Raw genomic sequence first — 16,019 nt, forward strand, 5'->3', positions numbered from 1 at the left:
CTCCAAATCCCATCAAAACAAACAAAAAGTCTGACCAGAAATGACTTGTGACATGCTTAACAGTCACAAACTTAAACATTCATGTCAGGAAGAAACAAGGACCAATTTTAACAACAGTCTGCAAACACTAAGCTAAACAAATGGGTATGCTACCAGGCATGTTATGCTTCGTTTTTGAAAGGGGAAGGGCACCAAGGCATTTTCTCATTGGTATATACTATGTAGTAATTACTATGAGGAAATTGTCAATTTCTACTGGAGCATTTCAAGGGCAACAAGGCAGTCATTTTCAGGGCAATGACCAGGGGGCATTTAGGCAATCACATTCGTTGCCTCCGTGAAGTATCAAGCATAAACCAACTAGTGCATACAAACGAACAAACTATCTAAACATAAAGTTTTAGCGTTATTGCATACTCAATCAATGCATGTGTTGTTGGTTGTCAGTGTCATTCACTGCATGCCAGGCTTGCCCAACCATACTTTCCAGCAGTTTTAAGGCCTGCCCTCTTCCTTTAGTGTGATATAATGTCCAATACATTCGACCAAATCATTTAGACTTACCGAGGACGAAGTAGTTATCTCCAAGCTCTACACATTTCATTGGAATTTTCACGAGTCAAATTCTCAAACAAGCGCGCCCATGTGCTTCTTCCGCGTGCAGACGATAATGTTCCCTGGTCAACACACGTGCTTATTTTATTACACGCATACAGCGCAGTAACACCAACGAAACTGCTCAAAAACAATCGGGGCTGTTTTGGTATGGCGTGCCAACGTTACAAGTACATGTAAATGGCCTGAGTTTATTCTTGTTGGCAGACGTTGCAACCGAAATCAACCGTTGTTTATACTGAATGATTTTTCTTTACATTTGGAATTCTAGAGCAGTGTCACTAAACCAATAGATCACCGAGATTGCCCGGTAGCTGGAGACAGTTCACCTATTTTAGCAGCGTTAGCTGCAACAAACGATTGATGAAAATCACATGAATTTAAATCGTTGCGGTACCCGCTGCTAAATAAAGGACTAACGTCAAACTCTCAAACAACGCGCCCAGATTAATGTGCCTCTACCGTGCAGACGATAATGTTCCCTGGTCAACACGCGGGCTGATTTTATCACACGACTACAGCGCAGTAACACCAGCGAGACTGCTCAAAAACAATCGCGCTATTTTTGGTATGGAGTGCCAACCGTCAAGTATAGGGCCTTTTGTCCGATGTATATTCAACATTGTTTGAACATTTGGTGTAATTTATTTTACAATTATCAATACTTTTGATTCTCAACTCGGCAGCTCATCAGTATGAGGTTGCAGGGCCCAATTTCGAAAAGATAACTATTAACACTTGCTAAGCACAGACAAATTTTGCTTAAGAGAAACTGGTTAACAGCCGAAATTCCATACAGTTTGCATTGTTGCAACTGGTGCCCTCATAATGTTTTATTTGTCGAAGAAATTTGTCAAGCAGTATTTTCTGCTTAACAGCTTTATGAAATTGGGCCCCGCACGTAAGGTGTGACTTTTGTGGGAAGAAAGAACTCCAAGAATATTGATTAACATTTTGTCTGCTGAGCAAACATGCGCGATATACCAATTACAAAATGTACGTGATGAGAGAAAGTTCGGCTTGTAACCTTATTCTGGTGAGCATAATTTTGGTGTGCGTGGCTTAGCAGAGGAATAACCGCAGTCTAGTCAGACTTGAAATCAAGTCTATCATAACACAGGCATAGAAACCTTACGTCACTGCACGTTTGTCCAATGAAATCTATGAAAGCAATGATTCTGTTGTCCCCCCATAAGAAGATGGAAAGCATATTAACTAGATGACGGATAGCTATCAACCACTTACAGTCAAACGGTAGATGTCATTACAAAGTAAATTGGGGACCGGATATTAATGGATGTTGACACATTATGAGCTATCAGCTTGTTTAATTTGCTAAAAGCGTATAATTTGCAGATTCGTCCGGCTTGTTTGAAGAGCAGGAAGAGGTAGGCCTACAGGACTCAGTGCATTTTGGGGGCAGGGTTTATCTTAGCGAAATGCAGCCGACGGATCCATATAGTATTCAGTTGACGGCCGAACTACGCGAGATAATAAATACAGCTTAGAAACCGTAAGTGTTTTACGTAAACTGAAATAAATTTTACCCCTAATCGAAAATATTAACGTAAACTTTTGCTGTGCAATATTTAAAGCCAAGTGTTTCATGATATAGCCTATACATAAATATGTGTGGTGCTCTCCCCCTGAAGTCCTTATCTTTCTCTCGGATGACACCACCATTCAATTGAGTTTTGTTCGGTAACAGCGCATTCAGGTCAAATGACTGGGCGTTGGCACACAAACAAACAATTTGTACGAGAAATGTTTTAATAAATTATGTAGTGGCAATACTATTGCGTGGAAAAATGCTACTAATAATAGCGCCTACTTCTACTTCTACTTGGATACTCGGTAGGGTCCATAAGACAGGACGTAAAGCCGAGGGACTACTTGTCCATGAGCGGTGCATTAATTTGTACAAGGTGCAAGTAAAAAGACTCATTGCTGCTTAGAGGTGAGCAGTCACCACTCCCCTAAAAAACCTCAACTGACGGGGAGGTGATGATGTTGCCGGGGAGTGAGTTCCACCAGATGACGGTTCTTGGGAAAAATAAGTTCGAGAATGACTGCATCCTAACCTGGGATGATCTGATGTTTGTTTGGGTGGAATGATCTGCCGTATCACGTAAGCCTTTTAGCGTCACCTAAAGGCACTTAGCTAATTGAATGTGGGTGCAGGTTGAAAATTAATTATAGTCAACTGTTGCCAAGACACCGGAAAAACACCAACTCCTCCAATGTTAAAAGCTGCATGCGATGAAAAGCCAGATTGATGTTAAAGGAACACGCTGCCTTGGATCGGTCGAGTTGGTCTTTAAAAAGCGTTTGTAACCGTTTTTTATAAAATGCATATGGGTAGAAAGATGTTGTAAAAGTAGAATACAATGATCCACACAAACATGCCTCGAAATTGCACGGTTTTCCTTTTACCTCGTCGACTAACACGGTCGGCCATTTATTGTTGACTCCCATAAATGGCCGACCGTGTTAGTTCGCACAGTACAATTTCGGGGCAAACTTGTGTGGATCATTGTATTCTACTTTTAAAACATCTTTCCAACCATATGCATTTTATAAAAAAACCGGTTACAAACGCTTTTTATAGACCAACTCGTCCGATCCAAGGCAACGTGTTCCTTTAAGTCGTTAGTGGAATTTTGCAATGCTCATCAACAACCGCGTTTTCAATGAGCTCTTCATCAACGACAACTTAGAAGTTTAGCTTTCACTTTCTACACATTTGTCTTTTTTTCAAGGGGTCTTCTTCCACACTTTTTTACCTGACTACTGCAAACAAGCGATTTAAGAACTGGAGACGGTGATCAATTATCGGTGATATATCATCGGGTGTTCCGATCAACAAGTAGGCCTCTAATCTTTATAGGACGCGTTTGTAACTTTTTTCTCGGAGGTCCAAAGTGGCCAGCAGAGACAGATAGAGAGAGAGAGGGGGAGAGCGTTTGGATTGTTCTGCGGGTAGTTTTTATTTCGTTCAGCGCGAATCTTTTACATCACATTCCGATCAACAAGTAAAGCCTAACGTCTTTAACGCGCTTGTGACTACATTTTTTTCAGGAATCCTAAAGTGGCCAGCAGAGAGTGTGTTTATAGTTTTGAAGGTTTTTTTTTTTTCGATCAGCGAGAATCTTTTAGATCACCAAGTATAATATTTCGATCAACAAGTAAGGTCTAACTGTTAAGCTTTGTTAAAGCGTTTGTGGTTGCAATTGTGTTTCTTCAGCAGGCCTAAAGTGGCCAGCAGAGTGTGATTTTGCATAGTTTTCATTTCGTCCAGCGAATAGCCTTTTCTTGGGTACTTTCCGGTTTTTTTTTCAGAACCAACCCAACTCAGTTAGAGATTATAATTACATGGTGTTACCGTTAACCTTTATGGTGTGATATTCGTTCTCAAGTTAACATAAGAAACCACTAGAATGAAAGATACCAAAGCCAACGAAGCATCGCAGGATCTGGACCGGGAGTTCGCCTCCACAACGACCCTACACGGCATCGGCCAGGTGATCGACAACCAGAGAGTGGCCGTGAAACTCGTCTGGCTGGGCCTCCTGTTGGGGTGTATGGGGGTCTGCTCATTTCAGATCATAGATCGAGTCAAGAGCTACTTGGAATACAACGCCTCCACATCACTATCGGTGAACTATGTTGGAGATTTGAGATTTCCAGCAGTGACTATTTGCAATTTCAACAGGTAAGTGAATACAGCTTTGTTTATTTTGCAAAGGGGTAAAAAGTGTTTCATTTCTTGAGCAACGTGAGGAAGAGAATCAACCCCCAATTTTTTTTGGGGGGGGGAAGCTGTTAAACAAAATACTGCTAAACAAATTTCTTTGCTAAGCGAAAAGTTTGTCAGGCACCTGCCACAACAATGCACACTCAATGCAATTTGAGCTGTATAGCCTGTTTCTGCTGTGCTAAGCAATACTATTTTGTTCTTAGGAAAATGTTGTGCTTACAGCAGGCTCTATGAAATTTGGCCCAAGTCAGGGCCCAATTCCATAGAGCCTGTAAGCACAAAAAACATGATAAGCACAGAAAACGGTTACCAGCCAAAGTTACTTTAAGTTTACATTATTGTGGCTAAGCGAAGCAATTGGTTAAAGCAGTAACTTTAGCTTAACAGTTTATTTAAATTTGGCCCCGGGTGTCTCTTACCATCAGACACAGTCATGCAAGCCAAACTTCATGGCTCTGCTTACCGTAAGCAAAGAATCTGCGCTTACGGCAAACGTATTTTTTCAAGGGTGAGCAGGGAAGCAATGTAAAATTTCCCCAACACACTACCGAGTGATTGTCACGGTAAGCAGAGACATGAAATTGGGCTCAATCCTATAACCATTCTAAATGTAACAATACGCACCAAATGGAACTAAAGTTTGCAATCTGTTGCATTCGGCAGTCAACTCGGGTGTCATTATTTGACTGAATCTGTTGCGTTACGCAGGCAAGGGACTTCAAATTGGTGTTGCATATTTTTGAACTTGGCCATCAACTTTGTTGCATTTGGCAAAGTTCATGGTCCGTATATATTATAAGCCAAGTTACCACTACACTTGGCAAACACCTCGATCAGTCCTACCACAAACATGCCTGCACATAGCAACAAAATCCCTTGTTGCATTTTGTTGCATTTGGTTTCCACTGATGTATTTGGCAGGATATGTAGAGCGGCCCTATGGGTGGTTTAGCGCACAGTTTTACCATAACTATTTTTTTATTAATATTAAAAATGGTTCTATCAAGTTTTCAAATGTGGTCCATCTGGGCCCAATTACACAGAGCTCCTTAAGCACAAACTTAAGCTACGCACAATAAATTTATGCTTAGCACATTAAAGTCACCTGGAAATAGAATTGTTTTTCTTTCAAACATAAGAGTATATGCTTACGAACAATAAAACAATTTTTTTAGTAATTGTTTGTCACGATTTATATGTTTAAAAAATATATAAAGTTGTTTGGGGGGCTGACTCCGCCTACCCCTTTTGTGACGTCATTCAAGGCAGACGTTGCCTGCAATGCGTATAGTAAACACACATGCAAAGTACATATACGTCCAAGTCGTGAGTTGGTACATTTCAAAAAGTGTTTTTCTGCATTCAGCAGCAATACACCTGGTCGGCATTGCCGGAAAAAAGCAAAATAAACATTTTTTGAAACGTACAAACTCACGACTTTGTCCGTACATGTACTTTGCAATTGTGTTTACTCTACGCATTACAGGCAAAGTCTGCCTCGATTGACGTCACGAACAGTGCCCTCTCGGGTCGGGGTCTACTCTTAAATTTGTAAATAACCTAAGAACTGATTTTTTAAAACCTTAGTTAACCGTTTATTCACATTCAACTCATCAAAACACATATATTAGTGACGAAAGCTTTATTTTGAAAAAATACCACTTCCAGGTGACTTTAAGGTTACCCCCACCCCAAATACCATATCACATATGCAATATTGTATCTTTTCAGCATTATTTTCTGCTTCAAAGCAGCTTTATGAAATTGGGCCCTGTTGATGAGCTTTCGTAGCAACAACACTTCATCAGATGCAACTTCATCAGATTACTTCCAGATGAAGTAGTTGTTGCTACGAAAGCTAACTTTTTCTACCATTACTAGTTACGTCTTTAAAGGCACTGGACACTATTACACAGCCCCTTGACAGCCCCTGTACAACTTGTAACTATTGTGTATGTCTCAAGATTTAAAATAAATAAATAAATAAATAAATTAGTAATTACTCAAAACAATTGTTAGCATAAAAACTTACTAAACGGCTTTCTCTGAAGTAACGTAGTTTTTTAATTTCCTACTAAAATATTGGAATTGATTTCGAGACCCCAGTTGAGGTCTCGAAATCACGAAATCAAGTATCTGTACGCACACAAATTGTGCGACAAGGGTGTTTTTCCCATTATTTTCTCGCAACTTCGGCGACCAATTGAGCTCAAATTTTTATAGATTTTTTATTTTTATGGATATGTTGAGATACACCAAGTGGGAGAAGATTGGTCTTTGAAAGTAACCATTGGTGTCCAGTGCCTTTTAGTGCCACCAGTAGTTCTTTTTCCCATACCAACGCGGCTATCTATAATATCAGATACCGTAAGACGGCTTTGGCAAACGAGTCGTCGTGGCAATTGAAGTACGCTCTGTCTGCGGCAGATTACGACTACGACTCATACGACGATAGAGTCAACGTGAGCGAGCCAGACTCCAGATACAACTTCAGCTACGGGGCATTCACAAGACGTACGGGTTTCATTATGGACAACCCTAGCTTGCTGGCCTGCTCCTGGCGTGGGAAGAATGGTAGCTGTAGCGCTGATGTAAGTTTAATGTGCCCGTGCCCTGGCCCTGTCCGATTTGCACAGCTGCCCCACCGGTCTGCATACAGCCAGTAGACCATTAGTCTTGAAATCAAGTCAGTAATTGTTGAGCGCGGTGTAGTTACGGGGACGGTACACAAATCTCGATCCAAGTATGTGTGTGAGTCAGTGGAGAGCTGCCACGCGCACTGTTGCACGAACGGCAGAATGTGTTTGTAACAGGCAGAGCTAACTACGACTTCATCAAGTCTAGTAGACCATCGGAAACCAAGGGTAAATCGCTGGTGATGTCGATGTCACAATTTTGTGTGTGCAAAGCTAGCATACTTTTCAGACAGTTGACCAAAACAAAATTTGAAGTGATCAATAAGCATCAGATGTTTTTGAAGTATGTTTGTTGCTAAGTTTTTATTCTGTATAATTGTGTTTCACTTTGCAAATTATCTTTAGTTCGTACTGTCATTGCTTCTGAGATGTACCTCGCGTATAAATTGATGACCCCCCCCCCAAGCAAAAAAAAGTAAATAAATAAATAAACGACATTTAAATGTTTTAGGTGAAATATTTTTTTTTCTCCACTTTTCTTTGGAAGAATTTCACCCATTCATTTACATCTTTCGGCAACGGTTGGACCTTCAACTCCGGTAGTGAGAACCAATCGGAGATCTTGTCCCAGTTCCAGTCTGGGAGTGGGAATGGTCTACAACTCATGATCGACATACAAGAGGTAGGCCCATAACCCAACACCACTTTCATGTGGATAGTACATGAAACAAACATAAATTATTTGCATCGAAATTGCGTGGTTTCCCTTTTACTTTGCGAATTAACACGGTCGGCCATTTATGGGAGTCCAAAATTTGACTCCCATTAATGGCAGACCGTGTTTGTCGACGAGGTAAAGGGAAAACCACGCAATTTCGAGTGATACTTGTGTGGATCATTATATTCTACTTTTAAAATATCCTTCTAATCATATGCATTTTATAACAAACGGTTACATACGATTTTCAAAGACCAACTCAACCGATCCAAGGTAACGTGTTCCTTTAAAACCATTGGACACTTTCGGTAAACAGTATTGTCTAAGACCAACACTTCTTGTTATAACTCGGTAACAAACTGTGAAGTTTGACTGGTCGAAAACCAATCATGTGACGCGCATCAAAAACGTATGTTACATGGCTCGACGGGCCGGGTAACATGAAAAGTGATGATGTACACCGGTGTACATCACCTTGATCGTTCCCGGCGTTGGTCGATTTCCAGCGCTGTGTACGAAACAACCGCAGGTTCGAGGGAATTGTTTCTTGTTCGTCTGCTTATCAAACAATGAATAGTCCGTCTTAATAATGTTTGAAGATGACATCAGAACTTAGAGAAATGGAATAACAATTATACAAAGGGGGGGAAGTGGCACCCTCGGCTTCGCCTCGGGTGCCATTTTCCCCCTCGGGTGTACAAAACGCCATGGACCCCGTCACAGCGTGCAACAATAGTGTATCACAACTTATATATCAAATAGAAAACCTGTGAAAATTTAGGCTCAATCGGTCATCGGAGTCGGGAGAAAATAACGGGAAAACCCTCCCTTGTTTCCGCACGTTTCGCCGTGTCATGACATGTGTTTAAAATAAATCCGTAATTATCGATATCGAGAATTGATATTGTTTTAATGTTTTCTCAAAAAGTAAAGCATGTCATGGAATAATATTTCAAGAGAAGTCTTTCACCATTACCATCTGTAAACCCTGTAAGTTATTTGTAAATCTGTGATTTGTTTTCTGTACCGAGAGTGTCCAATGGCTTTAATAGCAAAAACAACACATAACATTATACTCTCACACAACAGATGACAGTGTAACAGGCAGTAAAACAACAAACAAACAAACTCACAAAATACACAACAAACAAACAAGCAAAACGACACTAACAAGCAAACACAACAAAAGAAAACAGACATGCAGGCCTACACAAGTTAAACATACATCACCACAGGAAATTTCCCCACAGACGAATAGACCATACAGTACACATACAACAAACAAGACAAAAATGCTACAAGGAAGATCTATTTAAAACATACAGCTTTACATTGTGAGTTAAAAACCGGGTACAGTAGCACAGCAAAAAAAAAAAAAACCCACATTGCTTATTTACGTCGTAGTTGCGTGTTAAGGCTGGACAGTCAAGCACACCATACTCGAGCTCTGGTGTTACTGTTTAGCAGAGTGTGGGTCCGAGTCCTTGAAACTTCTTGTGTCCTCAAAGCAAGACACTTAACCCTTATTGCTTCATCCTTCGGATGGGACGTAAGCATGTGGTGTGAAAGGCCCTACATATCTTAAGTAAGGAGCTCAAAAAGGTAGACGACTGCGCCAGAGCACCTTGCAGACCACTTTCAAAACCTGTGTTTATCTTTGTTCAAGCACCATGCGTACGCTATATAACATTAGAAACTAATATTAATTTTGTTTCTTGAATATTAACTAGTTTGAGTACACGGAGACTATTGATGGTAATGTGGAGGCAGGGTTGAAATTACTCGTTCACGATCAGCTTACACCGACCCTAGCCGTAGACTCAGTAGGTCTGGCTATTGCGCCTGGTGTCCATGCTTTCATCGCTGTCAGACAAATTAAGGTTTGTAACTCCATGGAGAGCTAGTTTATTGTTCCATGGTAACTCGTATAACCCTATTGGGTGCGTTCGATTAGCTTCGACCCCGGTGTGTGGCGTTTTCTTTTTCCAGGACGAACGTGTGCAGATAATTACCCACGTTCGTCCTAGAAAAAAAAACCGCCACACACCGGGGTCGACCCAGGGAAGCTAAACGAACGCACCCATTATTTATTACAGTTTGCGTGTGCATTTGTAGCGTCACTCCTAGACTTGATTTCAAGTCTGAGACTGCGATTATTTCTCCACATGATCCACACAGAACCCCCCCCCCCCCCCCCCCCAAGACGCTATCACACGCTCTATCTTTTTGTATACATTTTTAGTGTGTATTTTTGTATAACATTTTTTTAGACAGGAAAAACCAAAACGCATTTCACTGTACAAGTATATATATTATATATTTGTTTACAAGTGACAATAAAACATAAGGGAATCAATGTGTTGTGAACAGGTTTTCAACTAGTGGTTTAAACCCAACGAGGCATGGTTCTTTATAATTTTACCGAGACGAAGTCGAGGTAAATGATCAAGGTACATGTTGCTCGGTGGGATTTGAACCCACGACCCTTGCAATTCTAGAGCAGTGTCTTACCAACTGGACTACCGAGGTTGCCCGGCAGCTAGAGGCAGTTCGAATCCTATATGTTGACAGCGGGTACAGCAACGATATAATAGATGTTAAATTTGCATCGGGGATACAGAATATTTGGTTTTTTACCCATACACCGATGTGTGTTAGCACTTGCAAGGGTCGTGGGTTCGAATCCCACCCGAGCAACATGCCTATTAATCGAGTCGGCCAATGATTGTTCATAAAAGTTAAGCTTCGTATACAACACTCGTTTCATTTTATATGTTTTTTCTGATTAATAGTACTATTTGTTTATTTATTATAAAAAAAAAAAATTGTCGTCCAATAACAGGAATGGATCAAAACATTGTGGGTACAACAAAATGTTTAAGAGTGAACTCAATAATAATTCAAGCTAATGAATTATTTCGGGGAATGTAAAAATAATTAGAGAGAACAAAACACACTAATTTTTTTTATGTTTTTACTATTTTTTGTTATATAACTGACCTACAGATCCTTGTCATTTGATTGGTGGAACTTACTTCACGTGACATTCACTATTACTCCCATCCGCACCAGCGATCAAAAAGACCTATTGGCCCATCGGGAATAGCATTTCCCATTCAACAGTTAGGATCATCCTTGTTCCCAATGTTTGTGCGCAGTACAGCGCCGCCGCGCCTCTGCTAAAACAACGTAGCACCTGTACTGTGCAAAAGGTTGTGATCCGATATTTTGTGCATTGTTGCCGCTACGCGGCGCTATAATGATATTTTGGTTGTCAGTAATTTGTGTGATTTTTCATAATGTTATACTTTTAAAATACATCAAATGACAAGGATCTATTGTCAGTTATATAAAACAAATATATACTATTTAATTATTGTAAATCGCGTCCAATTTGACATGTGGGTCTGTTTTATTTATTGTATTCCTCCTCCGGTACTGTGTATGTTTTTTTGTTTTTTAATCCTACTTGCTATTTTCTTAATGTTTTTACTATTTACTGCTATTTAATTATTGTAAATCACGTCCAATTTAGCCTGTGGGCCACGAAATGTGATACTAATAAAATGAAATGAAATTAAATGAAACATATAGGACGTCTATAATACAAAAATGTTCACGGCAACAATAACCCCATTGTACTTTCCCTGACAGCACTTGAACTTGGAACCACCATGGGGTGATTGTAGCAAAGACAAACAGCTCGAGTACTACCCAGGATACACGCTAGAGGGCTGCACGGTCGAATGCCGCGCCAGAGCCATTAAAAAGGAATGCGGATGCAGACTCGTACGGTGGGTTTAAAAATAAAGTTATGAATGCATAGTGGCAACCTTGGCCAAATTTCATAAAGCCTGTGTAAGCACACAAACTCCCTTAGCACAGGGAAATCTTGCTTAGCAAAAACAGGTTACAACCCGACATCCAATTAAGTTGACAATACACTGGTGCCCCACTCATTTTTAGCTTAGCAAATACATTCGTTAATAATCGAGCTGTACTTTCTGCTCAAAAGCTTTATGAAATTGGACCCATGGCCCAATTTCACAGCGCTGCTTAAACGGTTAGCAATTTTTATCTGCTTACTGAAGCAGACAAGTTTGCTAAGGATAGCAAAGTTTCATACCAAGCAAAACTCAAGGCGTTTTTCCTTGTTTACACAAAAAGCTCGGTTAGGAAAAAAATTACCCTTAAAAATGAATGAGGATTCAGCTCAGTGGAAGAAAACGTTATATTATTATAGAAATTGTAGTTTTCATTTATGAGGGGAAGAAATGGTATTTTGAGGAACAGATAATTATGTTCCGATTATTGTTTTGTTTTTCTTTTAATGTTCTTAGGCACCCAGGCGACGCTCCGGAGTGTTTGCCCGAAGCTGTGGAAGACTGTGCAACTCCGACGTTAAGTATGTAAAACACCTATTAACTATTTTACTGATGATCAATTCCTTTTTTTTAACAGCTAATATAAGCTAAAGTAGTAGTCCCAGCCAATTTTATATACCTTCTGCCCGGGTAGTAGTTCAAAAAGTAGGACAGTTCTTTTCAGAACTGAGAAGTCTCCCGAACATCCGATAAATCTACTCCGCGGTTACGGTAGTAGAATAAAGAAAAACAGTTCTCTAAAGAACAAACTCTACCTGGCAAGTAAACACATCTTGATACGTCATACATGGTGTTACCGCAAACCGAATATGTACTGATACCTAACCATGCAATGCCTCAAATTATATAAACTTCGTTTTTGTTGCACTGAATTTTACGGAAGCATATTGCCGCCACATGAATAAAAACAATTCTCTCTTATCGTGTACGTACACGATAAATTTGGATGTATCGTGTACGTACACGATATGAGTACAATCAAATCATTCCCACAAGTTCTTAAAGGAACACGTTGCCTTGGATCGGACGAGTTGGTCTATAAAAAGCGTTTGTAACCGTTTGTTATAAAATGCATATGATTGGAGAGATGTTTTAAAAGTAGAATACAGTGATCCACACAAATTTGCCTCGAAATTGCGTGGTTTTCCTTTTACTTTGCGAACTAACATGGTTGGCCATTTATGGGAGTCAAAAATTTTACTCACATAAATGGCCGACCGTGCTAGTCGACGAGGTAAAAAGAAACCGTGCAATTTCGAGGCATGTTTGTGTGGATTCTACTTTTACAACATCTTTCTAACCATGTGCATTTTATAACAAAACGGTTACAAACGCTTTTTATAGACCAACTCGACCGATCCAAGGCAACGTGTTCCTTTAACAAGATGCTCTCCTTTGTCCTTCTGATGTTTCTATAGTGAAAATGAAATCTGGTGAGATTGCTCAGTGTGATTGTCCGATACCCTGCAACTACACCGAGTACAGTACAGCCCTATCAACAGCCAGGCTACCAAACAAGAACGTCGCCTGGGACTTTGCGAATTTGTATAAATTTGATTATATAAGCGAGTATTACATACGGTGAGTCAGGAACCCAAGGAACTGGCCATAATTTCACCACAAAGCTGTTTTGCAGAAAATACTGCTAAGCAAATTTCTTTGCTGAGTGAAAAACGAATGGGGTACCAATCGCAACAATGTAAACTTTGTGGAATGTTGGCTGGTATAAACGTGTCTCTGCTAAGCAAGATTTGTCTGTGCTGCAGGACACAATTTCATAAAGCCGTTAAGCACAAAAACTTGCTAAGCACAGAGTATTATTGCTTAGCAAAAACAGGTTGCCAGCCAACAACATTCCATTACGTTTACATTGTTGGGACTGGCGCAAATAATTTGTTAAGCAGTATTTTCATTTTTCTACTAAACAGCTTTATGAAATTGGTTCCTGCGTAATAAACAGGAACTGACCCAAGAATATTTCCACTCTAGCAGAAGTCTTCCCATAAAAAAATGCGATGAAATGTACCCACAAAATATTGTACATTTTGAGCAAAATACACAACTTATTTCATATTTGTTGTAATCAACAGAGATAACTGCATGATGATTGACATCTATTACGATACGATGAACTATCAAGTCTACAAACAGTCACAGGCTATTACCACGTCAGCTCTCATAAGTAAGTATTGTTGTGATTGCTGCTGATGCCTCCATGCTGTTTTTGTTGATGTTTTTTCCGCTGCAGTTTGTAGTCGTTATCGCTTATGTCATTGTTGTTGTTGTTGTTGTTGATGTTTTTTCCGCTGCAGTTTGTAGTCGTTATCGCTTATGTCATTGTTGTTGTCGTCGTCGTCGTCGTTGTTGATGCTGTTGACGTTGCACTCTTATTATTGGTGTTATGGTTGAAGTTGTTGTTGATGTTGTTGTTGTGCTCACCATCATTGATGTTGTTGATGTTGTTGTTGTTGATGATGATTATTGTTGCTGTTGTGCTCATCATTGATGTCTTGGTATGCAACTATGGTACACAGCACGTCTCAGCTATAATGTTTGACATGTCATTAACGTTTGTAGGTGACGTTGGCGGTCAACTTGGCCTGTTCGTCGGGGCAAGTTTCATCACCTTGGCAGAGATTATCTTCTACATTGCCCGTAAAGTGCGTGTCCTAATGTGCACCAACAAGATCAAGCCGTCTCGGGATGATGTTATTAACATTCAGGGCATGGCAGAGAAGGGACACGAGGGACCGGTGTCCTAGGGAAATCTAGCCTCCGGAGATTCTGTCCACATGGGGAAATGAACATGGGCGGAATGAGGATGATTCAAAAGAGGGCGCTATCAGAAGAAGTTTGTACACAGTTCGCCGTGTGGGGGACAGCATCTCCTGTCACACCGGTCGTGATTGGACCATACTCGGACTAATCGCTCTTACTGTATTTTTTAATTTTAAACACAAACGTAATTAACCTCATCATTTTTCATTAGTGTTTTGTGTTGTGCTTGTACAGTATACGTTGTATGGTACACCTAGCAAAGAAGAGAAAGCTCAACAAGGTCGACACTCTCAATAACTCGGGGGGGGGGGGGTCCCTCCGGATGTCAAATTCAGTTTTGCAATGCACTCGTTTTTCAATTGATGGACCTAGAGTCCTCATATAAGTCGGGGGGAATGAGAAGTCTCGAACACTCACAACAAAACAGTGTAAAATCCACTCATTTCAGCTGTTCACAGCTAAATTTGAAACGTTACTGCATCAAAACCAAAAGGGTCCGAACAAAACAAGACTTTCTTGTGCAAGTCAAAAGGTCAAATCCATTGATGTTCTGGTTGAATATCATCAGAGTATATAATACCTTTAAAAAAATCTCCTGCAATTTATTTGTTAAGGGTAGTTCTTATACAATTTAATAATAATAGCTTAGTGCAATAAAGTACATCAACACTGTAAGTTACAATCATGATGCCTCCGTCACTCAAAAGTATTATCTTTTCGACATGGGTCCTTTCTCTATGGTGCCTTCATATCAACCTAATAGAAACTCAGGCATGTATGCTTAGTTTTAGAAAGGGCGAGGGCACCAAGGCAGTTTCTTCTTGGTAAAAGGCACTCTATGAGGACATTGTAAATTTCTACTAGAGCATTTCCAGGGCACCAAGGCAATGATCAGGGGGCATGAAGGCAATCGCCTTCAATGCCTCCGTGTGAAGTATTAGGCCTGGATTTTTCAAGGAGACTCTAAAAGTATATCCAGATGACAAACTTTAGGATTACTTTGAGAGCCATACTCCATTTTGAGAGTTCTACCCTCAGAAAATATAATGCGTTCTCTCCCTGTTGAAGGCCAACATTATAACAAGAAAAGAGAATGGTCAAAAATTCGCTGACCCACAAACTGAAATTTTAAAAGATAAACGAAATTAACATTATTGTTCTTTAGAAAAGAACGAGTGTGTATAATGATTACTCTTAAAACTCAATACAAATTGTTTAAAAACGTGAAATAGAAACCATTTAGTGTCACTCGCTGGTCTTTACTGGGAACCATGCAGGGCGCCACCAACGGCGAGAAACTAGTTAAACAAATCGACTAGGGGCGGGGGCTTCTATCAAAATTACTGAAAAGATTTTTTACCACGAAAAGCAGCCCATCCAACGAGGACACAATTCCTGACCCTGACCCTTCGCACGAGACATTTAAGGATTAGACCAAGTCGTACCTACAACTTCATACCACATCATAATTTACCATTGGCAAAATGATTTTCTTGTTAAATCCTAAACATTTAGTAGATGTTAAATTTGCATCAGGGATAAAGAATATTCATTTTGGTTTTTACCCATATACATTGTACAAACGTCCTTGCTCTATGGTAAACGGTGTGCGTTAGCACTGTATACTCAGT

At 40.1% G+C, this 16,019-nt stretch overlaps 1 protein-coding gene across 2 annotated transcripts; it reads left to right on the forward strand.

Annotated features, from left to right (window-relative positions):
- Positions 1–3,840: 3,840 nt before the first annotated feature.
- On the forward strand, positions 3,841–14,844 carry LOC139935868 (acid-sensing ion channel 1-like). Of its 2 annotated transcripts, none has more exons than XM_071930479.1 (9): positions 3,841–4,327; positions 6,735–6,963; positions 7,553–7,690; positions 9,457–9,606; positions 11,381–11,520; positions 12,067–12,131; positions 13,029–13,191; positions 13,701–13,792; positions 14,188–14,844. In XM_071930479.1, the coding sequence occupies exons 1-9, from the start codon at positions 4,053–4,055 to the stop codon at positions 14,370–14,372; spliced, it is 1,437 nt and encodes a 478-aa protein (XP_071786580.1). In that variant the 5' UTR covers positions 3,841–4,052; the 3' UTR covers positions 14,373–14,844. The 2 variants fall into 2 exon arrangements, with proteins under 2 accessions (XP_071786580.1, XP_071786581.1); XM_071930480.1 differs by having other exon boundaries at positions 7,556–7,690.
- The last annotated feature ends 1,175 nt before the right edge of the window (positions 14,845–16,019 follow it).

Source organism: Asterias amurensis, chromosome 4, assembly GCF_032118995.1.
Source record: "Asterias amurensis chromosome 4, ASM3211899v1".
Classification (NCBI taxonomy): Eukaryota; Metazoa; Echinodermata; class Asteroidea; order Forcipulatida; family Asteriidae; genus Asterias; species Asterias amurensis.

Excerpts from the sequence above, each read along its gene's own strand:
- LOC139935868 (XM_071930479.1), top strand. The coding sequence starts at position 4,053 with ATGAAAGATACCAAAGCCAACGAAGCATCGCAGGATCTGGACCGGGAG. Across the intron at positions 7,691-9,456 it reads TCATGATCGACATACAAGAG|TTTGAGTACACGGAGACTAT; the intron begins GTAGGCCCATAA and ends AATATTAACTAG. Across the intron at positions 11,521-12,066 it reads TGCGGATGCAGACTCGTACG|GCACCCAGGCGACGCTCCGG; the intron begins GTGGGTTTAAAA and ends TAATGTTCTTAG.